Source organism: Sphaerodactylus townsendi, linkage group LG07 (assembly GCF_021028975.2).
Source record: "Sphaerodactylus townsendi isolate TG3544 linkage group LG07, MPM_Stown_v2.3, whole genome shotgun sequence".
NCBI classification, from domain to species: Eukaryota; Metazoa; Chordata; class Lepidosauria; order Squamata; family Sphaerodactylidae; genus Sphaerodactylus; species Sphaerodactylus townsendi.
In genome coordinates this window covers 76,060,428-76,086,670 of record NC_059431.1, presented here as the reverse complement: position 1 = coordinate 76,086,670, position 26,243 = coordinate 76,060,428, and the positions used below count along the sequence as shown (strand labels likewise).

The window sequence follows — 26,243 nt, the reverse complement described above, 5'->3', positions numbered from 1 at the left end:
CAAAGTCTAACAGCAACTTCTTTAAATTCTATTACATTAATGTAATCTAGACCAAGAAAAGGCAACTAGTACCTTGGTCTTGCAAGACAGTTATTTTCCACCCTCAGCAATTTAACTAAACTTTAATCATAGTCAAAGTTTGCCTTCACTTATAAGGAAAAAAATGAATGTTTTTCAAAATTACAGCATACCTAATACACATTAATATGACTACTATACAATGCTCTGGAAGGACCAAGATCTGTCATTGCATAGTCCTTGTTGACATTCCTTCCTTTTGAATGAGTTGTTTACAACATATCTTGCCACCAAATTGTTCCTCCAATATTTTTCCGAGTACTTTTACCACAATGTTTTTTAATCCGTTTCTGAGCCATCTTCCCTTGAGCATGCAATCATGTTGAAACAGTTACTATTTCTTTGTCCCACCAAACACCTGACCCTCATCCTTCAAGTAACAGCACTTGCTGTAGTAGTGTTACTCGGCTTCCATTTTGTGTGGGTAGTTCTTAATGGTAGAAATAGAGCCTGGGCCATTTTTTGAATTGCCACAACAATGTAATTTTGCAGTAACACTAGAGAACCTGAATAAAAGGAAAAAGGAAGAGGGTTGTTCTTCTGCATAATGAAGACATCCCATCACCATTAGGAGTAATACATTTTTATCAGTAGTGTGTGGGGAAAATGTAACTAAAGAGACAAGGGAAAATACTATGCAGGGGAGGGGGAAAATAGAGGTGTGTGGAATGATTTCACAGAAAACATTTCTAAGACACAAGGTTTAACCACTGAGAAAATCTATTGTAAGCTGTGCATGTGGAAAAGGTCCAAGAGTCTCTTGCTGTACAGCCTGACCACCCATAACAAAGTTCACATTGTGAAGTAATATACACGTAAGATCCTCCTGTATCACTGTATGGAGAACAAAGTGGGAGGCAAGACAAGAGAACCTAAGGCATTTCAGGCTATCAAATTATATTCTGTTACTATTTTTGAATGACTATGTAGAGACCATACATAGGCCCATTACAAATGAAATGCTTATCTCAAGGCTGCTTATCTCAAGGCTGTTCTCTATGCACTGGGCTTGCAGAGGGCTTTCCTCACATCTCTCTATTTACATGTGAGGAGGCAGCCCAGTGCCTACCCTGAAACTGCTTGCTGAAGCCACAAATGGGCTCTGGTCCTTCTGGTTCTCTTAACGCTGCCCATCAGCAGCTTTAAAGGCAAATATTTCATCACACAGGGAAGTCTCAACAGTAGAGCTGATACCACCTCCCTTTCTTCTTCTCTCTCTTGCTGGCTGTTGCTACTGCAAAAGAAGAGGCTTCAGTGAAATAAAGTTTTAAAAGTCCTCCCAACCATCAGGAGGGGGGAAGCGGAGTGGTGGATGTGGGGTGGACCCCTTCTTGTACTCTGCCTCACAAAAGCCCTCTTAGTTGTTATTTTAAATTGACAGATTGAGATATTGATCTGTGGATTTATGTGCCCTTACAGAAGCAGGAAGGTGACAGCAGTGGGGGAGGGGGCAGGCAAGGAGGAAGGCATGCAAAGCATGCAAAACAGCATAAGGGAGTAGGAGTTGTGGGCAGAGAGAACATGTCCGGGGCACTGCTGTGTTGGCTAGCAAATCTTCCCTGGCAGCAAAACAAAATTAAATTTGTGCTAGAAGTGGTCTTGCTTCCTGCAGGGAGAAAATGAAAAGTGAAGAAATATGTCTGTACAAGAAATCTTGCTGTGACCGACATCCATCCCTACCATGCACCAAACATGTTGTGCATAATCAGCCATAAAAATAGAGAGAGAGAGATACTACACTTGATCTATGCAGGCACAGACCATGTGTGTGCCTGCCCATAGACTACATAAGAAACACAAGGCTTAGGTTAATATTGGGCTTTTCTGCATAGCTCAAGTAAAACATCTTGAGGACGTAAAAAGAAGCATTTGAGGAAGAACTTTGCACAGCTTTCTCCCAGTCTTCAAGACTTTTTATTTCAGGTCAACCTACTGTATTTTGGAAGTGCTAAACTAGCATTTTTTTTCCCCAAGACGGCTTCAAGATATTTCCTACTTGCTGTGTAGAGCTCAGGAAATGTTATTTTTCTCCCACCCAATTTCAAAGCTTTCACTTTCATTTTCTGTGCCACTCAGTCTGCCATTTTCTGCCACTGCAGTGATCCTCCATGCCACCTTCCATTTGCTGAAGATTTTCCATGGACATTTCTTCTGCTTGCATCACAGTCACTCGCAATTTCAGTGTTTAAAGTACATGAAAAACTTAGTTTTGCCTTGTGATTCCACGAACATGTCATTTTTCATTTTTTGTTTTCAATGAGGTATCTTCATAGCTTTGAAGACACCTTGTTGAAAACAAAATTAAAATTGGAAAAAATGACACATTTTCATTTTGTTTGCCCAAAATGGCGGGAAAAAATCCCCTATTTTCACTGGCAATGCTTTGTTTCTTCGCACTATGCAGAAAAAAAAATGCGAAATGGTTCTTTTTAAAATAACTGGAAGATTTTTTATTTTTGCTGTGCAGAAAAAGCCAATGATAAGGTTGTTTTATTTAGTAAATCATACTTTCTCTCTCTTTCTTTTTGTCCTTAAATAACTGTAACTAAAAAAATTTCTGCCAGCATGTAATAGACAGAGACCATGGCTCAGCTGTAGAGCATCTGGTTGGCATGCAAAAGGACCCAGATTCAATCTATGCCAACTTTATTTAATAAGGATCAGGTATTGGTAGTGATCTCATCAGATCTCAGAAGTTAAGTAAGGTTGCCCCTGGTTAATATTTGGATTGTAGACTATAAAGGAATACCAGTGTTACCATTCTAAGGAAGAACATTATAAATCTTAAGACAACCTGAAACCTTGGAGTGTCACTATCAGTTTGACTAGACTAAACTGACCTCAAAGTACCAATGGTCTGATTCAGTATAAGGCAGCTTCATGTATGAGAAACATTCACAGGGTAACGTGAACGGTTAAACAGTAATTACTTAAAACATGAGCACACCCAGGTAAAATATTTACCAGGGCATGCATTTCAAAAAGCCCATTCCTGCATTCATTATCCACCAGTTTTTATTAACGTTTTTCCTTTACTTCTGGATTGAACCTAGAGCGTGGAAGGAATGCAGGATTCAGTTCAGTTAGGATATCCTTAAGCTAACCCTTAAGCTAACCTACAATCCATTGAAGTGAGGACATTTGGACTTACGGTAAGTTAGGCCAGTTCTCACAACTCAATTGGTGTTACTGTATGATGGCTGCAGGACTGGTCCATATCAACTTCATTATAGTATGAAATGGTTGTTTAATCATTCCATTGTGCTTGTGATCCACACAGTCAAACAAATGATGGTACAAAATTCTCTTGGAATACAAAATTAGGGCTTATCAGTCATTGGCACATCATTAATAATAGATGGTGGATTATGTTTGGTATGGTGGATCAGAAATTGTGTGAGCTTGATCTAAGATATGGGTGGCCCAACATGGGTGGCCCAACCAGCAACAGTCTACAGTGATTCACGGAACAACAGGCCGAAGCAGAAAGGCCTGCAGTCCTAACCATAGCACTGATTACCACCTGCCTTGTTATTTGCCTTATCTGTACTCCATCCTGCTGGCTCCATGGCTCGCCATGTTACATGAAAACCACTCCAAGAAATAGCCATCATGGGCTGCATATATATATATATGATTTTAAAACTGCCATGGCACTATCTCAGAAATTTAACTTCAGTGGTGGTACACTAATGTTGACAGGCACTGATGTCTAGGAACTGGATTTTTCATCCCGTGTTGACATTTCAACAAAGACTTCTGATAGTTCTTCTGAATTAAATAATTCTGAATTAAATAATTCTGCAAGACTGTTTTTATCTTTAAAAAGTCTGATTCATATCCTATCTCACATATGCTCTGAGAGGATTCCCAAGAGTTTTGCAGAGAACAGACTCATCCCTGAGAAGTTCAATCTTATGTTCTTTCTAGTGTTCCTACCAGAACGTGCTCATCAGAAGCATTCTCCTTTGCTCCACTTGGCTGCTATTTGCTATGGGTGTCTTGCCTTTTAATAACTTTGAAATACAAAAAAATATTCAAGGCCCATATTGCTAAGCTGACAGCCATGGAGTGATTCAGTAAAAATTATATTCTAGTTTCTTCTATTTCATGATACTTGAGACATGTTTGTATATCTGTTTCTTATTGCATAGAAAAATATGCCAAGAAACAGACTGATGACTTGTTAGCATAAGTTGTCATAGCAATATTAAAAAAATAGGATTTGTGGGTAACAGGCTCAAGATGTTGGTGCAAAGTACCTGTACAAATGTTTTCCTTATTGTGTAAAGGCAGATTGTACTTTACCATTATGTGTCTTAGACTGTTTCCACGTGGAATGCAGCATCCGTATGGTGGATTTTCTTGTATTTTTCCTGCTCCAGTCCTCCTGTAGTTATCATTTCTCCCCGCCTGCACTATTAAAGGAGCTTGGATTTTTTTAAAAATGGTAATTGACATGTTGAGAAAGATGTCAATTACCAATAAAGAAAATAGTCCGAACAAACCCTCTCAGGGTGCTGGGAGGGGAAATAATGGTCACAGGGGGATGGGAACAGGTAAAATGAAATCAATGTGAGCAGGACCCAGAAAAATCTAGACTTTCCCATCCATGAGGCATCCACCTTGTTCTGCTATAACTTTTTTTGAAAGACCGTAGCCAAGGGTTTAGGAAAGTCTACAGCAAAATGCAAGGAAAGCTGGAAGACGAATTAATGCATCCACAATGCCACTGAGAAATACCAAACACAATTTCATTTCCTCATACAGAAATGATCTTAGTTACTGACACTACTCGTATTTCCCTCCTCATGTAAGTTTTCCAGTTGAATATTTTGTACTAGTGGGAAAAGATGCACTGAAACAGAGGCAACTTTGCGGTCATCTCTAGAGTACTGAATGTTTTTGGAAACCATGTTTCTGCAAGTGTGAGTTTAAAAACTCCTTGAATCAGTGCTGGGGAGATTAGGCTTGGATGCACCAGAGTATTTATGTGGAAAGAAGGGTTTCCACCTGCTGACCATGGCTTTCCCCTTGAAATGCTGCTCCTTGATGCTAGACCCCCAGGAACAACACTTAGGGGCAGTTGCAGAGGTGAGGAGTGACATACTTGTACTCCATTGCTGAAAATCCTTCAATCCACACAAAAAATTCCAGTGGATCCAAGCCAATGTTTTTTAGCTGGCCATAAAGCAATGCTGGGTTATTCTGCAGGTGCACAGAGAATGTTCAGCTGGTTAAGTATTTGGACAAAGGTCAGTAAGAAAGGTTTCAAATGTAGTCCTTTTTGCTTATTTCTGGGTCCCCAATGTGGTCTCAGTGGATACTATGGTACTCACTAATACTTTTCTTGGTACCCACTGGTTTTTTTGAAAGTTGGTAGGGCCAAGCAGTTATTTTGTGGCTGATTCCACCACCTGAAGCAACCATTTCAAGGCAGCCATTTTGTGGCTGCACCTATCACACTGTGTCAGAATTTCAAAAGTGCCTTCAGGTTCAAAAAGGTTGAGAATCTCTGGCTTATTTTGTACAATATTTTTTCTTCTTCAGCAGTAATTTCATTTTCCCTTTGCAAACTAAATATACAAGTAAGAAGTTTATTCCCACTGTTCTACCATATACATTATGCAACATTTGATATATTTCAGGATCAAGGGAGTTCAAACTGTCATCTACATGGTGCAGTTTCTGTTAAATAGTGCCAATCTCATCTTCCAATTTAGCAGCCCTTATCCAGGAAATACAAATACTGAGATAGCTGTGGGAGGAAAGGCCAAGGAATTAGATCCTGATGCAAGAAGATTGGATATGTGGGCAAAGTGACAAACTTGAATAAAAATTTGTTGGCCTTTAAGATGTTAGAAAACTCCTAGTTATCTAAGTTGAAAATGAAGATAAAATGTAAATTTGTGTTAATGGGAATGTAGATGCTTTAGACTTTTCTTTTTTGTTTTAATAACATTCCAGAAGAGAATTCCCTGGATTTAACTCCTTTACTTGAGAAATAGATGTATTTTGGACACTATTCAGATAAAATTACACAAGCTTAAATCCAAATGATTTATCTTGTGGAACTAATCTGATTTAAAAGTATTCAGCTTTGACGTTAACTGGCCTTAGAAAAATTGGCCTGGCATGCCTATTTGATTTTAACCATTTAATATACAGAAATCAGCAGGTGAAACTGGTTCTGGTGGGTTTTCCGGGCTGTGTGGCCGTGGTCTGGTGGATTTTGTTCCTAACGTTTCACCTGCATCTGTGTCAGGCATCTTCAGAGGTGTATCACAGAGAAAAGTGATACACCTCTGAAGCTGCCAGCCACAGATGCAAGCGAAATGTTAGGAACAAAATCCACCAGACCACGGCCACACAGCCCGGAAAACCCACCAGAACCAGTTGAATCCGGCCATGAAAGCCTTCGACAATACAGCAGGTGAAACTTTATAATTATTACTTTTCAATGTCTATATGTCAGTATACTGCTATAGACTAGAATAGCTAGTTAGAAGGTTGACAAACCTACATTGGCTTAACCTTTTCCATTGCTTCTTGCCAGTTTGTAGATACCTATATTCCTTAAAAGGATAAATGAAGAGTCTTTGTAATGCATATATTAATGGTACTGATTTCTCTGAGCACCTTCAAACTGCAGAGGGCAAACAACTCAAGTTTGTTAGGTGTATATTCAAAATTTAGAGACATATGCAATACAGAATAAGCAACCCAGGAGAAAAAGAAGATATTGCAGGAAGAGCTATAGACTATATATATATATATCTATGTTCCATATATATGTTCCATATATTATATATATGATATATTCCATATATTATATATATGTTCCATATATATATAAATTTATTAGGGTACATACAAGAAAAACAACACTGAGAATGTGGCTGTTTTAGTTTAAGAGCCCCTTCTAATACATGAATGCACCAGTCCTGTACACATACTGGCTTCCATCAACAACAAATTGTTTGACGCATTTAATAAGACAGGGACTGAGGCTGAATATTCCCCCCGTTCAAGAGAAGAAATTGCTTTGCCATCTCACATTTGAAATGCAAATGAAGATCACTTCAGGTGCTTTGCATCCTGATGAACATTTCAGGGATTGCATTTCTGCAACATTTATCTTGTGAATGGAAGAACATGGACCTTCAAAACTATGTCTCTATTACCATGTAGCTGGGAAAAGTGCATGTTTTCCATTTCCCACAGAGTGGCAATCACATATGGAAGATTATATAGAGCTTGCTCTCCTGGAATGTGATAGGAGTGCCAAAATTATAATACCTAGAAATGGCTCTGGCAAGAACACTACGTGTTGAACTCTGCCAGATTTGCTGCTTGATCTTGCCCAATTCTCCTCACCGTTGCCACCATCCCATATTGCTTTTCACCAATGGAGAAGCAGGTAAGATCCAACCCAACATATAGAAGCTGCACACTGCACACTGATCTCTATCAGATGACTGGACAACTGTGCAATGAAATCAGGAGCGGCACCAACCCAAAAGTATGGAACATATAAATATAGGCCATGTCAGCTTCCATGAAGTAAATGACACCTAACCGGTTTAAACTCAGCTACAGCTGCTTAAAATATTTTGTGGACTAGCTTGGAAAGTGGCCTGCACAAGGTCCTCCAGTCTGATTCTCAATGGAGTGAAGTCCAAAGGCATGGTTCAAGTCAATCTATCAAAACTAGGCTCAAGAGCCTAAGTGTGTTTAATTGGAGTGAAATTCTCTTTATTTCAGTGTAACCCAGGAGGGCAAGTCCTACAGCAACTAGACTGAAGATAGCCTCTCCAACCAAGGACACCTTATTTCCCCCCAGTCTTTTTCTAGTATGTTGGGACTTTTTCGAAACAAAAAACAAAACCCAAATATGAACAGATTGAAAACCTGTGAGCAGGGACAATTCCCTGTTTCTACAAAATGTGCCTAGTTTGTTTAAACACACTTAACTCCAAATATACATTTCCACAGATTTAATTTAGGATCTATTTATCTACAAGGGAAATTGCAGGGAACAGATCAAATCCACATTCACTATTAAAATCCTCTGTATATTCCTTTCTGGGCAACATGGGACACTCTGGTACTCCACTTAAAAATACTGCTATGGAGTAAGCGTCAAGTTTGGATTTCCATGTAATTTCCATCTGGATCCTATTCAACAGTGGCTTCAGGTAAATCCCCTTTTCAGCACAGTCCAATGCATGGTTGCTTGGGAGTAAGCGCAACTGAACTCAATGGGACCACTGAATAAATATGGGATGTTTGTAAGCACAATTAGGACTACAGCTGACATGCTTTTTGTTATCAACTTTATCTGTGCTCATTCTGAACAGTACTTCATGCAAAAGCAACTGAGTTCTGGTATGGATAAGAATACACGCTCACTAAGCATGCCATGCAAACTGAAACAGAAGAGAACATTTGTAAACCAATCTCAAGCGTGAGCTGCATAGAATTACAGCAGTAACTAGTACAATCTTTACTCTCATTATGTCAGTCGACCAACTTAAACACCACTAACCTTTGTATATTTAATCTTCAGATCAGTCAGGGGTGCAGGCACAGACGGCGGAGCTGAAGCTGACATGTTTTGTGCCTGGAATGAAGGTGAAAAGAGGTTTCAGAAAAGTTCAGTGGTGCTTGCTGTGACTGAGCACTTAAGATTTAATTGTGCCTCTTTATCAGAACAGGCTATAGTATATTTGCATGCAAGGCTGTGATTGGATGAACAATCACAATTGACATGCAACACCTAAAAAGCAGGCTGTGTGTCAGAGGTAAGGGTGTGTAGAAGCTTACAGCCTGAAGTCTGCAAATAACGGCCTGCTTGGGTATTTCTTTTTTAAAAGTAAAGAGTGGGAAGACCTAACAGGAGCTCAAAGTGAACTTGGCCCTTGGAGATAAAAACAAATGCGCTGCTTCTGGATTTTCCCCCTAATGTCCCTCATCTTGTGTCAACTGCATAACAGTCAAAAGTGTAACAAGTTTTGCTTTCTTGACAGGGTGATATAGTGATAAATAAGAGTAGTATTAAAGTGAAATCTTTGCTGGAGGTGCAGGTAACAACTCCAGCTAAGAGCTGCACACACCTGATGAGTTGCCATATTAGTCTGTTGCAGCAAAAACAATACAGGATCTTGTGGCACCTTAAAAACCAACAGTTTAGTAGAAGTATGACTATCTCTTCTAATTTTTACTCAGATTTGTGATATTCTCACAGGGCAGTTTTTTCCTATACAGCAAGAACCCTATATTACTGTGCTAAGGCTGGAATCCCGGACACCTTTACTAGGGAACAAGCTCTACTGAATTTAGATGGAATTATTTCCAAGGAGAAATGCCAATTTACAGCTCATGCTGTAAATTCTGCAAACCTCAACTGAAAAGAAGATAGCAATGCCTGCTGTACTGATCTCTCATCTGCATGACAGGCAAAAATTCAGCAGGTGCTGCCTTACCTGAGCATGCAAAGCCTGTTAAATTCTTGCTCTTTAAAAAGCCCCAGATTTCCACCTCTCTGCCCCTGCAAAGAATCCCTTCTTGTGAGAGGAAGGAAACGATGCTGTGTCTACTGAGTTGCTTGCTGTTCCCGAGAAAAAAGTAATGGTTTCTTCAAGACAGATAATTCTCTAGCATGGACTACATGCAGGGTGTGGTAAAACTCCGAAAAGTTAATAAGGCTTTAAAGTCCTTAGCCTTGCCCTTTAGTCCTGCTCATTGCAACACAGTCTTGGCACAGAATTGTTTGCCTTATGAAATATCTGGCTTGTAGCCCTGAAGTTTCTTAAACATTTGTTTTCTATTATATCTTGTTGCAGTAAAAAATGCAATAGTGTAGACCAAAGCACACATTATGCTGTGTGTGTACTAGAGTGACTTCTTGCTAAAGTTGAATTTGGATTGCATTCATGAGCACCCCCCCCCCCTGCCCGCCCGCCCCCACAAACCCACACAAACCCACACAGGCAGCATTCGGTGCTAGAAAGCAGAAAGGTTTCTGAAGCACTTTTGAAAAGCACTCCTTTCTATGAATTTGTTAAAGTTAGCAGATAGAGTTCAGTTTGCAAGGAACACTTGTGCTTCACCCTAATATTGCCAACTTTTTAAACTAGCTCTGTAGTTATGCATTTTTTAAACAGCCATCTACTCTTCAGAAATCATGTTGCTCTTGAGGCACACAGAACAAAGGGAAAAGTTGCATTTGCTTAATTGTTCTGAAAGGCCAGGATTAGTACAAGTAAAAATGGCACCTTATTTGTAGGCTGCAAAGAACACTGTCTTTTCCTGTGATTTCTAAAGAACCTTGCACTCGTTTAGGTTACTCAGTCACCTTGCTCCTGTCCCCCCTTTTATTTTGTGGCCGTTATGTGTGTGTTTTACATTGGCTGTTGTTGGTATAGTGCACTGTTGTGTTATTTGCTTTCACAGCTGTGCTCTGGCAGTATCAGAATGAGACAGGGTCCATTTTCAGGGGAAACACGGCTGGTATCCCCATTTCCCTCATCCATGAGAATCTTCTTAAGGGATTTGGGAGGGGGATCAGGTGGCAATGGAAATTACCATTGGACACTTACCGTGAAGAGTCCTTCTTCTCTGAGCCTAGGATGACATCTTTTGGGTGATTCCCACTACTTAGCCAGGTAGGCAGGATCAAATTTTCAACTTCCTGTTTCCTGTGGAAGTCATCCCTTCCTCCATCTCAGTTTTGGTAATCTGAGGAGCATTCTGCACTGTCACCATACATACTTCAGTAGATATGTAACTGGTAGGAAAAAGAAGAACTTCCTCCATAGTCTAACACTGCCAGCTTGGAAGTACAGAATACTAGCAGGGTACCCATGCTTCGCTACGCATACTTCATCACAGGCTGTCTATGAATTTCGGGTTGACATTCAGCATATTTCCTCACAGCCTGTCTGTGGACTGATGGGTTTGTTTTTGCATTATTTTGCAGCAGCTTCCTGTAGTTGTCTTTTTCTAATGCAATGTGTTATTGCTCTCTTTCACCTGGTGGGCTCCAAAATATGTCATTTGGAAGCAGCCGTTGTATTTTCGGGATGCAGAAAGGAAGTGTTCTGCCATTGGATGCTGATGAGTGAGAAGGCTGGGAAGAGGTTCAGGGTAGGGTTGAAGGGCAGGGAGCTGGACTGTACCGCCACTGCAGCACATTCCTGGGGACTCATCCCGCCACTTCAGAGCACGACACCAAGCACAGGGTGATCGGAGGCCAAGAGCAGTAAACTTGTCTCCACAGTAATCAATCTGATGCCCATATGCAAAACCCGACAAATGTTCAGTAGTCCAAGGTGATAGTGTGGTTTGTAATGTATGTTGATTTGGCTGAAGCGGTGTTGTTAACGTGAGGGTGGGTGGAGCAGTACTTTTTCACAGCCTGTCTGTTAATGTTGGGATGACATTCAGCATACTTCTTTGTAGCCTGTTTGTGAACTTTGGGGTGACATGCAGCATATTTCCTCACAGCCTGTCTGTGGACTGATGGGTTTGTTTTCACATATTTTGAAGCAGCTTCCTGTAGTTGTCTTTTTATAATGCAGTGTGTAAAGCATTTTCTGCATTTAATTCCTCTTCTCCCTGTAGCGGTTTCAGCAGAAGGAATAGGTTTGCATGCGTTGTGGAGGGCGTTTGTGAACTTTGGGGTGACATGCAGCATATTTCCTCACAGCCTGTCTGTGGACTGATGGGTTTGTTTTCGCATATTTTGCAGCAGCTTCCTGTAGTTGTCTTTTTATAATGCAGTGTGTAAAGTGCTTTCTGTGTTCAATTCCTCTTCTCCCTGTAGCGGTTTCAGCAGAAGGGATAGGTTCGCATGTGTTGTGAAGGACAGTGTTAGAGTGCATTTTGCGCACCTTGGTGAAGGACATGAAGCTGGTAGTGTTTAACTGTCACCCTTAGAATGTTCGCGCAGATGGCCAGAGATGAGCAGTGAAAACAATAAATAGGTAATAAATTGAGTGGAAGTGAATATTTTGGGAAATCCTTTCTTAGTGAGCACTTGGAGTACGTAAGGAACAGGTGTGCCAAATTTCATGTGTGTGCCTTTGCTGGTTTTTGAGTTCTGTTGATGAGTCAGTCAGTGAGTGAGTGGTATTTCATGTTTATATAGATAGATACAGTGGAATCTCGGTTTTCGTTGGTAATCCGTTCGAAAAGAATCGATGAAAACCTAAACCGATGAAAACTGAGGCAAACTTTTCCATAGGAACCAATGTAAATCCAATTAATCTGTTCTAGGCGCTCCAAAAAACATACCCAAAACACATTTTTGGTGAATAAACTTGGGCCGTTTCCGCACGGCATTTAATGGTGGCCTGGAGACGGCAAAAAAGCCGTCTCCAGGCCACCATTCGCACAGGGGGCGCAGCTGCATCGCAGCCGCGCCGCCCTCGCGCCACCCGATCGCCCCGAAACCGGCATTTCCCCAGAGCGCTCGGAAGCGCTCTTGTTGGGGAAACGCCGCCGTGAAGCCACTGCCGAGCGAACGGCAGCGGCTTCACGACGCCTCTCCCCCCACCTTGCTCCCGGCACTTACCTTGTCCCCGGGCCTCCGGCGCGTCGCCGAGGCCTGGGGACACGCCCCCCTGCCCTGCGCCACTGGAGCAGGCGCACAGGGCCAGGGGGGCGTGTCCCCAGGCCTCGGCAACATGCCGGAGGCCCGGGGACATGCTGGGTCGGCCGGGCGCCGGTGCTCCGTGGTGCCGGCTGCCCGGCTGTTTCCAGGACCGTCCGTGCGGACGGTCCCAGCGTCGTCGGGTCGGCGCAAAATGCGCCTACCTAGCCGTTTCCACCTCCGTGCAGAAACGGCCATAGTGTTTATTACTGAAAACAGTAACAAACAATAACACTAGTACCAGCTTCAGAGCCAGTGGACCAATATCGCACCAGAAAGCTGTCCAAAGAGGTCTGTTTCTGACGCCTCTTTAAGATTTGTCTGAAATGGGGCAAGAAATTGTCATTAAACAAGTTGCAGACATGGCCTGCAACAGCTTTGTCCGGGTGATTTTTCTCCACAAACCCTTGCACCTTACTGCAAATCGATGAAAACCGAGACAAATTTTTCACTGAAAAAAACAATGAAAACCGAAACTGATGAAAACCGAAGGCAATGAAAACCGAGGTGCCACTGTATATAACCACATACAAGAGGTTATGGAACTATAACGGTACAGTAAGCATCTATTAACAGTTGCCTAAATAGACAAAATGATGACTTGGGATGGTAAAATGTCCTCCTGGGCTAAGAGGAGAAGGACCCTCAACATTAAGTGTCCAATGGTTGCTCTTCCCTGAGTTGGAGAACATCTTTTGGGACCTTCCCAAGCAGTGTCCCTAATGTATTATTGTGGGTGAGTCATCGTATCTGACACATCGTATCCACAATGTGTTGCAGAACCCTGCAAACAAAAGCACCATCATGTGAGCTAAATGTAATGCCTAATGAATGTGGATATCGAGGACCAGGTGGCTGCTTGACAAATTTCCTCATCAGATGCATTTTTTTTTTGGCCAATGCTGCTCGTCTTACTGAATGAGCTGTGATCCCTTCAGGTGGGTCAATTTTCATAACTCTATAGGCCTCTACAATCACTCAGACATTTGCCAGTGGCTGTAGCTCAAATTTTGTATTCAGTGTTAGGTGGCTAGATGAAAATAAATATTACATCTGTCTTCCTGATGTGTTCTGTTCTTACAATAAACATCTTAAGAGCCCTTCTAATGTCTAACATGTTCCAGACTTTTTCTTTATGGTATTTAGGGTTTGGACAAAATGAGGGTAAGTACATTTCTTCTTGTCTATGTCACTTTGAATTGACTTTAGAACAAAAGAGAGGATTGGTTCTAAGAGAGGGTATAGAAAATGCATAAGGCTGAGTCAATTGACAGGGACCTTAGTTCAGAAATTCTCCTTACAGACATCACAGCTGCTAGGAAGATGGTCTTCAACCTCAGAAACTTCAGGGATAGCTCTCTAATGGGCTTAAATTGTGATGTTGTTAAAGCTGTCAGGACAGTGTTTGCCTTGCAGGTTGAAAATCTATGGCATACAGGCTTGTCCTTTTCTCCTTTAAGGAATCTGATCACGTGAGGATACTTAGATGTTGACCACCCATCACACAATGATATCACTGTGGAAATTGTGGCAACCTGTCTATAAGCATAGATGCTCTCAAGCTGGCTTGGATCCCCTCCTGCAAGAAGTGTAAAATGTTGGTTGATTCTGGAGTCAAGAGATCTACCGATTTTCTCTGGCATACTACCCTGCCACATACTTGGATACAAATTCACAAATATTGATTGAAGAATTATAATGATAACCAGGGTGAAAAAAGGTAGCTGTATGCAGCAATCTCACTTAAACTGGTGAGGACTGGTTGGACCTAGTCTAGCATGGTCAGTGCCTGAATGGGAGACCTCTTGAGAATTCTACCCTAGACATTCAGCCCTAGGTTCAGGGGTGGAATAAAGGTGAGACATGAATGTAGCTACTGCCTTATGAGTAACACTTGCAGCTAATTAATGTTTAGCTTTCCTCACTGAATATAAACTTCAAAAGCAACATTTATATATTTACTGCTGATGTTTCCACTGACTATAAAAGACATAGAACATCATATAGGGCCAGCATAAAACTGAACAGCCATTTCTAAGATAACTTCATATCATTAAAAATAAAGTGATACATACAATAAACCTCGCAATGCAATATACTACAATCTTGCCTCCTTCTACAAGTGACCTCTTGAGCTTTTCAGTTATATTACCTGGGTAACCAACTTTCTGCCTTATGGTATAACAAGTCTCAGACAGGTTTGACTTTTTTAAATGAATTTTTTTTAAATTCTGTACACACTTGTAGCCAACCTCCAACAATCTAAGAATTGCAGCTGTTTGGAGGACAGGTCTACCGCCCATTAAAAAGCAATAGGTAGATCTGTCCTCTGTGGACAGCTGGTCCACCTATTACTTTCAATCACAGTTAGACCAGCCTTCCACAGAAGACAGGTCCGCCCATTGCTTCTTAATGGAAGGCAGAGCCGCCCTACCAGTGGCTGCAATGGTGTTGTCATAGCTGCGAAAACTCCTTCATCAAAACAAAAATTTAAAAAGTAAGAGAAAAGATTGCCAGGAAAAACAAACTTTATTCATCAACTTTTCATAGTGAAATGGCCATCAGATGAGCTGCAAGCAGAGAAAACACATGAGAATGTTCTGCAACTGCTGATGGCAGCATGGAGGCTCCTGAAACTGGCAGAAAATGGCAGAGCTCAAAAGTGGGCAGGGGGAGAGGCGGAAAAAATGAAAGGTAACTTTGCATGCCTCTCCCTAGCCTAATCTTCATTCTCCTACAAAGTGGTAAGGGTGATTTTTTTTGTTCAAACAGAGGGGAAGGGGAACAGAACAAGACAGACATTAGGATCCCCACAGAGCATTCTACTACAAATAAGGTCCAGGAAGAAGTGGCGGATGAATTTACAGTTGTACTTAGATCTTTTGGTATGGGCAACCACAATAGTACTGCCAGCCTTCCAACGTTGGTTTCTGTCAGTAAGGGTGGAGGGAGGAGCAGAGATCTTTACCGAGCTGTTTGTGTTTTTGGTGGAAGAATTCTTCAGGCCAGGCCCAGCAGCAAACACTGGGTGAATTCCTCTCATCCACTTTACCTAATTCAACCACACCTGGCTGCCTGCTATTGTTCAGTTACTTAAAGGGGCAGGGGGAAAGCGTACAGATATAACTAGCAACTAGCGGGGTCCGGCCACGCGTTGCTGTGGCTTATTGTGGTGAAATGGAAAAGGAACAGTAGCAGCAAATCAATTGCAGAGGCCAGCAGTACGTGCTCATGCAAACACGCAGCCTGATGTCGTTGATGTGTGTGCCTGCATTCCTTGGGGGGGGGGGAATGGAAAGGCACCCCTCCCACACATCTAGGCTGGCTGGTCATGATCCTTTACCTGGGAGTAAGTTTGGTTGGTGGCAATGGGTGGCGCTTCTGAGGAAACCCTCTGGGGGCACGACGCAGCCATTCAAAGTATGTCACGGTTGCTGTACCGAGCTTACTCCTGAATAATGCATGCCTGGTTTTCTTAACTGTAACCGCAGTATTCAGGGAATCTAGGGTGCCTGGCCCCTCCTTCCTGTCCTTTGCATGTCGCCCCTCACACTCTTCCCTCCCTCACTTCTCTTCCCTTGCATGCTACCCCTCCCCCTCCCCCTCCCCTTTCCCTCCGCTAGGGTGGGGGGGTCATATCAAGATGCTATGCCCCCTGCCTCCCCTCCCTTGCATGCCACCCCTCACTCTCTTCTCTCCCTCCCTCTCTTCCCTTGCATGTCACCCAGCTCTCCCTCCCTCTCCCTCCCTTCCCTCTCCCTCGTGTGTATGTGTGTGTATGTGTTTCACTTCCACTCGAGTTACTGCCTACGTACTGTTTCCACTGCTCATATCTGGCCATCTGAGTGAACATTCTAAGCAGCACGAACATTCTAAGGGTGACAGTTACACACAGGCAGCTGCATGTCCTTCACCAGGGAGCTCCAGGAAAAAGGCTTTTTACCTGGGCCAGGTGTGAAATTTCAGGTAAGTGAACATCTAAAAACACTCTCACCTGGTTGACTATAGTGGCTGGAAATTTTCAGAGGAATTGGCCCAGCAGTTACTGAGTTATACTATCATCAACAAAAACACTTAGCTTTTTATATATAGATGGTTTTAGGTTTTCTGATATTCCTACTGTTCCAACAGCAGTCACCTCACAAAAGTCAGTGTGGTGTAATGGTTAGAATTTCAGAATAGAATCTGAGACTTACATTCAAATCCTCACTCTGTCATGAAAGGTTATAGTGTAACCTAGGGCCAATCACATCTGCTTAGCCTAATTTATCTCACAGAGTTGTTGTGAAGATATAAAGCGGAGGCCTGGAGAATGATATAAGCTCTCCATTGTGGAGAAATGTGAGGTATAACTGAAGTTAATATATAATAAATATGGCTGAAGATTAATGGTAGATAATAGGTAGGTAAGTTTACAGGTAGGTAGGTAGCTGAGAAGGAAGAAGGGAAAGGGGAGATTATGGGAACTGTTAGGAGGCAGGAAAGGGGGGAAATGAGGCACCTTACACAAGTGGTTGCAGATTCCCCACCTCACAAATGGGCCCGGCTCAGTGGCCAGCAGTGAGCAAATAGTTTTTCTCAGTAGTGGCTGCCAGGGAGCGGGACAAATGGAAAGGTGAAGACAAGCCAACAGATAGGTAGGTTGGCTGATGGGAAGGCAGGACGCAGAAAAAGTGGATGAGCTACTGGGGACTTTCAGGGAGAGGAAAGAGAACGCTGTGGAGGAAGAGAAATTAGACCCCTCAGTCCCAGTCCTTCACTTGTAATTTGTATGTATAAATGATAAATCCAGAAACAATCTACTAATCAGAATAATTACAAACATAAAACAATAGCAATTTACCATACGGATATGCAATATCCTAGTAATATATATAGGAAGTCAAATACAAAACATTTCAGCCATTATAAGCAATTAAAAGCAAAAAATATAATTAGGCAAAAACAGAAGAATGCTACAGGCACTCTATTGCAGCTTTATCTCCTTCAGAACATTGCTGGCTTTTAAAAAAGAATTTTAGAGACAGCCATCTTACATTAACACCAGAGCTATAATGCTGCTCTAACAACAAAAAAAGAACCAATAAGTTCTCATAAATTTCAAAGACTTGTAGAAAAATATATATATTTTAAAAAGTTCACTGGAATAAAACACACAAAGCAATTCCTATCTATTAATGACAATTGCCATGAAAGTATAAAATAAATAAAAGTATAACATATCAGTGAATGTATATCCAATTATGCCAGAATAAAGCACAACTGAGCCATTTCAAACATTTTGTGAACTCACCACTTCAAAACAGGGGAGCCAGAAAAAGGCTAGTTGTCTGGGCTAAACAAAATTCAAAGTTATAACAGCTGTGACCCAAAGGTTAACTTTGTTCTATAAATAGTTACTGCTTGCTCTAATCTTAAAGAGACAGCCACAACTAATAACATCAGATAAATGCACAAAAGTCTAAGGATCATTCATCCCATTGAGGTGTAGAGAACCCACAGCATAAATCCAACACATTTCATGTTAAAGCAACAATTTGTTGGTACCATAAGTATACCAGTGCATGGGGTTTTTCAATAGCAAAACTAAACAAAACCCTCAATAGGGCTGTGCTTCTTCTCTAAGAAAGGCACTTACAAAATTCTGTTCTGGATCTTACTTTGATGCTCAGAAATTCCAGTTTTAAAGGTTGCATAAGAGATCACAAAAGCAAATCGGAACATATATGACCTGTGTGAAGCTAAAGTTATGGGAAATGTCTCAGTTCAAAAGATCTTCTGTTCACAAGATGTACAAAAGTTTTTGATCTGTGTGGGGATATTTCATAAAGCGTTCACATTTAAAATGCACAACTGAACCTGCAGGCTTTCTTTGACTTTTTAAATCTGGGTGTACCAAAATATCCTTAATAGAAGCCTACCACAGGGCACAATTACATCCTGGGAATCTCACTGACCAAATGCCAGTATTTTAAAATGATGTTTTAATATGTGGGGCCACAGATCAAAATTCCATAGAAATGAACAGTTTCCTTCTTTGAAACATACATTTGCAGTCAAAGCTGCTGCAAGAATCATAATTTTAAAATAATATAGGGACATTAAAAAGTCAGAGTCGAGCTCATATTCTTTAGGATACAAAATGTTATATTTGATAAGCAATATATGAACACCAGGAACGACTATTATATAAGTGTTCAAGATAGTGACTTGCATATCTCATGGTTTGCCTACGCCCATATGAACTTGCCTGACTATTATGATCACAGCATCGCACTCAGCTGGTAACAACTCATTAGCAGTCCCAGGCCAAAAATGTCTGGCTGTCCTCAACCTGGCAGAACTGTCTATCAAATGACACCCAGGGCCTGCAAGACTGAGATGTACCGCCAGGACTATGGATGAGGACAGCAACAGTTCCACTCCAGCTGGCCTCCTTGCTCCTGCCCTTCCCCTTCCTTTCCTTTCCTTCTTCCCCCTCCCTTGCTCATTTCTTCCTGCAATTATTATTACCATAGGAGCAGCATCTGAAATTTAATCTTAGTCAAAAATTTAAATATTCTAATATTTAGTCTTCAACAGTTATTTGTTTTAATTGTTAATTATTTTATCTGTTTTTAGTTGTCCTGAGCCTGATTTCGATATGCAAAGGGCAAGGTAAAAAGCAAATAAATAAATGATCTTCAGGAGCTCAGCTTTGCCTGTCCCATCATCCAACCCTAGATGGGTGGCAACCTGGGAAAGGGGTTTCTTGGTCATGGCACCAGTATTATGGAATTTTTCTCCCCAGGGAGATTTGCCTGTTTTCCTCAATCACTATAATCTGCCAGCAGGAGTAGGTTTTTCTATGTTGTCTGGCATACCCTCACTGACCCTCGTTGTTTGTAATTGTTGTTTATATATATATATATATATATATATGACTATTTTTAAAAGCTGATTTTAATGCATTTGAAATTGTACACTGCCCTAAGAACCAAAATTAGGTTGATATATCATCAAATAAATTAAAGGTACACAACCAAACACCCCCAAAAGGGGCTGGAAGAATGTAAAACATAAATCTCTTCAAAACTAAACATGAATAAGTTGGCTATAACAAGTGCAGTTACATTACCCATAACCAGAGGCAGGATCTGATAGAAAACTGGTTCTGAAATTGAAAATATTTTTCCTGTAGAACTATTTTCTACAGTTGCAACAAAAATGATGTAGAAAGAGACAGTCTCTAGTCCCAAACAATTTCCTTTCATCTTCAAAATAAAGTCACTCGTGTTCCTCATAGCAGATACAAAGGTACTACCGGTAAGTTGTTAATCAATTCATTTAGCCAAAGATTCCAAGAAAAACCAGATTCAGGTACAATAGGTCTGCCTGGAGAAGGTCTATGTTGCTTATGAATTTTAGTTAACATAGATAAACTTGAAAAACAATGGATCAATAATTCTGAAAATATGTTCCAAGTGATCCTGTAATATGTAATAATATGTGATTCAGATGTGATACTTGATGTCCAGAATGACCACTGCTTCCTCTTTGGCTGCTGGCTTGTCCAGCGAGAAGTGAGCCTCAGTGTGCAGCTGGACTCATTTGGCTTTGTGCCTTCCCCCATCCATCCGTCCCTTTATTTTATGGCTTTTTGTGTGTGTTTTACGTTGGGTGTTGTTGGCATAGTACACTGTTGAGTTATTATTTTCTTTCACAACTGTTCTCTGGCAATATCATCATGGGACCAGGTCCATTTTAGTGGGAAACACAGCTTGTGTGTCCATTTCCCCCATCCATGAGACTTCCTTTCACGATTTTTTCTAGGATTATGGTAATTGGGTGAGGACTTGTAGAGGACCTGCTGAGCTCTCAAGTTATCCAATGTGGTGGGAGTCTCTCCCTTTTAAAGTGCAGAATAAGTGGGAACAGACCCTTTGTTTAGGAAAAGGTCAGGCAAACTTGAGAAGTTGTTTTATTGAAATCGGTTTTTGCAAGGAACTCCCCAGGAGAATGAACAAAGTTGAACAATTTTTAAATTGTTCAACTTTAAAAGGTACACTTTAAAAGGTACACAAGCTCATGATAATCAGAGTAGCAGAACACACACACAGTCCTAAAATATAAGCAGTTGTGAGGGGATAGATCTGGATTAGGTGAGGAAATTGGGAAAGTAAGGGTTATAGTCACTGATCTTGGAGTAGAATGGTCTGTTGAACAGAACTGAGTAACCCATGCTTAGCTCTGGAAGAACAATGCATTGTGGAATAATATCACAGACAGAGAGGTGCCCAGAGATATTGAACAAGGACTACTGGGCGAGGGGAATTTTTATAAGGAAAAAGAGATCCTTAATTTCCCAGAACAAAGATGAGTTCCAGAGATAGACATCAACCTTAATGCTTGGGTCTTGATCTAATGGGTGGAGTCATAAGCTTGATGTTCCAAGCTCTGGAGTGTCTGCAAGAGGGAAGGTAGCTGTTGAAATAAAGCTAAGGAACAATGGCAATGCAAATAAGGTGGTTGTTAAAGGTATTAGTCAGAGGAAGAAGCATTGGGTTAAGGCAACATTGGGCAGGCAAGCACATTAACATGTCTGTTGTCTTCATAGGGGTGTATGGTCCAGGGCTGGAGATGGACATTCTCTCCAGGGCACGGGTATTGGGTTCTCTTAATCCTGTCAGGAAGGGTGGGGGATAGGTGCTGTGCATGGCAAAGATGGATGAGGGCAAGCCCCAACAAAGTTCTTATTTACTGTATGTCCCTACCGGTACTCTGACCCAATGCTCCTCCTCTTGGCACAGCACTGCTAGCTAGGCACCCCAAGGGTTGGCAGGTACAGGTAGAGACACAGCTGACTTCAAAACAGGGTCCTCCCAACCTACCATAGTCCAGTATGATAACACTGAAGTGGCAGGGGAAACCAGATAGTTGGTTGTGCCCATGTGAAATCCTGCATCCTGCCACCCCACAATAGCCTCCAGCAGGCAGTTTGTGGCCAGCAGGTGGGTTGGCTGATGCTGGGATCCATTACCCCTATATTGCCCCTATGCTGTAATCAATTAAAGTTGTGCCCCTTTTACTCCAATGAAATGTCTGTCATGGTTTTATTACGGTTTTGCCGCACCATTTACTGTGAATGCAAAATGTATACATTTCCAAGATAACTTCTTCATCTATATACATAAAAATCTAACAGTGTGTTTGTCCCTGATGGTCTCCCTCAGAAGCTGCTGGACAGATCGCCCCCAAATTTTCACAGGACGTCCCTCCCTGTTGCGGGCAGGTAATCGGACCTTCAAATCACCGAAAGTCCATACCTGAGCCAGGTAAAATGTCTTTTTCCTGGCGCACCAGGCCATGAAGCTGTTTGTGTTCAACTGTCACCCTTAGAATGTTCGTGCAGCCTGTCTGTCTGTGGCCTGAGGGCTTGGTATGAGGGCTTAGAATGTTCACTCAGATGGCCACAGATGAGCAGTGAAAACAGTAAATAGGTAATACTGTTAGGTAATACGAGTGGAAGTGAAACACATACACACTTTGCCGTGTGAGACGTCAGGTGGGGTCCCCCCCCCACGCAGGTAACTTTCACTCTCTGTGCCTCACCCTTCTACCACACAATACACATCCAGCTCATTCTCACACACCTCACTCTGCCCTCCCTAACATCCAACCACCACTTACCCACTTCCTCACCCAAGTTCGCCACAGCTCTCTTTTACAAAAAACCAAGCTGGAGTTTGCCTTTTTCTTGTAAGAAAATCTGCAGGATGGGGGCGAACCAACACTACCGGCTCTGCTTCTTTTGCATGTGGCCCTTTAAGAACCCAGGGAGCTGGCCTCGATCTGAGTGCCTCACCACCCTGCCTCTGCTGCCTGACTGGGATAGCCTGCTTACCCCAGTTCTGCCTTACCCACGCCAGGACTGTGCATGTCAACCAGCCTCATGGACAGCGGGATTCGTAGTCTGGACAGTTCCGCTGTGGAATGGAAAGGGTTACCTTATACCAAAAAAAAAAAAAAGACAGCACCATATAACGATGTGCATTGAAAAGGGAAAGAGGGATTCCATTTGACCACCCCAAAAGGCTATGCTGGGGATCATTGGACCTGCATGAACATCTGTGTGGATTGCGGACTGTGATGAGAAGGACAATTGCCACAGCAACGCGTGGCTGGGCCTGCTAGTTATGTAGTAAAACCAAAGCGATACATACAATAAACATCGCAATAGACTGCAATCCTACTTTCTTCACCTATTCCATATTATCTTGGTAACCAACTTTCGGCCTTATAGTATATTATGCCTTCTTTTTTTAAAAAAAATGTTTTTGCTAATTCTATCTATCCCTATTGTATTATTTATTGAATCTTATGGTGTCTGATTGAATTAAAAAAATGTTTTGTAATTTGCTTTGAGTCTCCATGAGAAATGTGGTCTATAAATGGTCAGCAAAGAAACCCTTTCCTAAACAACTGGGAATTTGAAAAAAAGTTGACTGCACTTAAATGCACCCAAAATCAATGGGACACCTTTTTTGTTGTTGTTGTAGTATCCTTAGTTCCTACTGGCTCATTCCGCACATGCAGAATAATGCACTTTCAAACTGCTTTTAGTGCTCTTTGAAGCTGTGCGGAATAGCAAAATCCACTTGCAAACAGTTGTGAAAGTGGTTTGAAAATGCATTATTTTGCATGTGCGGAAGGGGCCACTGATTACAATGCCACTGTCTTTGAACTGTGTTCTCCAAAGCATACATGATGAGCAGACTTGCCAAGAAACCTGGAGAAAAGTGTCCTGTCCCTTTAATAAAGTTTTAATGGTGGAAATGGGAGCTTTTCACAGCATAGAGGTAAATAACATCACCTGTTAAAGAATGTCACATTAAGCCTCTATCAAAGGAAAAGGAAATTTTTCTACAGGCATGTTGGCAACCCCTAATGGTGAGAGTTGCTATAATCTCTTTCATTGAGAAAGATGCTATTCATACAAGGATTCCTGTACTGTATACACAAAATGTGTTGTCCGAGATGGAGAGAATACAACACCCTCTGTAAAAGTGGGCTTTCGCAAGCGCAAGGAATGATTAGAGACACTGTTACATTGAAGTAAGCCTCATTGGTTTGTCAAAATAGCGTGTTTGGAAACCTCCCATTTAATGAAACATATTCTACTGAAATCAGCAGAATACAGTGCTGACATACAAAATCCTCCTTTAATACTCAAGGACTGTCCTTCAGCAGGAACTTGTATGGACAAATGAAGCATGCAATAATAAGGCGGCCTGTCATCAATTCTCATGCTCGTAGAAACATTGTTCCCACAGGCTGCAGTGAAGGGAACTGCTGCCAGCCATACCTATGATAATTTGTCTATGCAAATGTGTTCTTTGGAAACACCAGTACTGCTGATGTGCACAAACAAACCAATGAGACAAAAACAAAAAAAACTAAGTATTGTAAGAGCAATCTCTCACATTTGTGTGAAGAAGTTGAGGACTGAAATACAAATGATGGCATGATTTTGTCAAGCAGATCAAAGAAAGTCAGCTGAGCTATTTGGCATGGTTCTTAATGATTTTCTGTGCATTTGACGGCCGTAACAACCATCTGAATGTACTATATTTCGGGGAAATTCCCCTCAGTGAAACCTCATTATATCTTTCACTTTTAATGCTCAATAATAAATCCATAGGGTAATTTTAGATTCAAGTTGAGAGCACCTTAGTTACCAACAAGTTTTTCCAGGGTATCAGTTTCCTAGAGTTGAAGCGCCCTTTATCAGATGTATTTTTTAAAGAGCTGGTACAACTGTCTTGTAGCTACCTCTTATATTCCCTTCCCAGGATCTGTACAAATATGTTGCAAGCTCCATGTCGGAATTTTATCTTAGGCATGCACTAACGCATACTGGAACCACAACACACATGAAGAGGGGGCTTAAAGTGCACCAAGGACTTTAAAGTGCACTATTTGATCTACTGGGGGCAAACAGCAGCCCTGCACAATTTCAGATTGGGCACATGACATGGGAGAGCCTTAAATCCACTGTCCTGCATGTTGTGGTCATACTCCAACGTCAGCCTTTACATTAAGTTCCTAGCATGGAACTAACAATACACACTGAACTCACAATACAATGTGTTTCACAGCTCATAGAGTTTCTTTCAAGTTTCGAAATTATCACATGAAGTGGAATTGTTTCTTTTGTTTAGATTATATCCCTTTTGCATTTTAATACCATCTGGGGTCATCATTCTGCAAAACAAGGCAGGGGCTATATCACTACAGAGCACTTCAGTGCAGTGTTAACTCCAGTATATTACATTGCCTGGGGGAGGGGGGGGGGAAGGATCCCAATTGTAAAATAAGTTGATTTTTTATGAGATTGTTTCATGTCCCATATGTTTCTTTTCTTTACAGAAAGAAAACTGTAAGTGGTAAACAGTTGCACTCTGGGGACCTTGTTACTAATGTACAGATAACAATTTACTAAAAAGAGAAAGTTACAGATCCACCCCACTATGTATTCTGCTAAAAAAAACCCAACCAAGGATCAATTTCACTTGAGGTTTTAATTGTTGCTTTGCATTCCCTATTATTACATGACTTATAATGTGCAAATAAATTAATGTCCTACCTGCATCTTCTCTGACTTTGTCGCAAACCTTGGGATACATTATAATCTATGTTATTCCTTATTCTCCAGCGGTCTCTCATTTGGATAAGAATGAGAACCAGTTTGGTGTAGGACTAAGAGCTGGAAGATCCAGATTTGAATCCCCACTCTCCCATAGAAGCTTGCTAGATGAACTTGAGCCAGTCACACAATCTCAATCTCAACCTTACCTACCTCATAAGAGCATTCTGATGACAAAAAGGAGAAGACAGGTGCGGTAGAAATGAAGTCAGGAAATAACTAAAAATGTTTTCACTACATTTCTCACTTGGCTTTGTTCTTTAGGAACGCTTAATGACTGTGTTGTAACGCAGGAGGAAGGAAGTGCTCAAAGTGGAGAATCCATGGCAACTGACACTGACTAGATGATGATTTGAGGTTTTGCCAGTTTCACCTTGCCACTTTTCAAGTCTTGGGAGGCTGCTTCTCAGCTAGTTAGACTTCCTACAGAGATGAAACCAACAAGGGGTTCTCTAATCTTGAAATGGAGACTTAAAAATTTAAAAGCAAGGCAACAATCAGGGGAATTTAGAAGACTGTGTACTTTTTCATTTGTCAGATAGCATTTTGCTGTTTTCTACACAATGCAATTGAATATGCTATCTGACAGAAGATCACATACGGTATTTTTATGAGCAACATACTGTTGCAGTCTTGGGACAGAAAAATGCAACATTCTTCATTAGTGAAGATATGGATGATGCATACGCACACAAAAAATGCCTGAAAAGCCTCTAGGGACATGATTTTTTTTGATAGTTTAAAATATTCTAAATATGTTATTTTGGAAGTAAACTGCATGGGTTAAAATCAATTATTGATTGAATAAATGAAAACTTCAAATCA

General features: G+C 41.3%; 1 protein-coding gene across 5 annotated transcripts in view; it reads right to left on the bottom strand.

Annotated features, from left to right (window-relative positions):
• The window catches only part of ALDH1A1 (aldehyde dehydrogenase 1 family member A1), a 61,561-nt gene that overhangs the window by 28,011 nt on the left and 7,307 nt on the right, over nt 1-26,243 (bottom strand). For 3 of the 5 annotated variants that reach the window (XM_048503948.1, XM_048503950.1, XM_048503947.1), the window contains one exon: nt 8,627-8,701. The exons of 1 other annotated variant lie outside the window; for it this stretch is intronic. In XM_048503948.1, coding sequence (XP_048359905.1) covers nt 8,627-8,701 — 75 coding nt within the window. Of the gene's footprint in view, nt 1-8,626; nt 8,702-18,026; nt 18,088-26,243 lie in introns of those variants that run through there. One more of the 5 variants, XM_048503951.1, reaches the window with a different exon arrangement.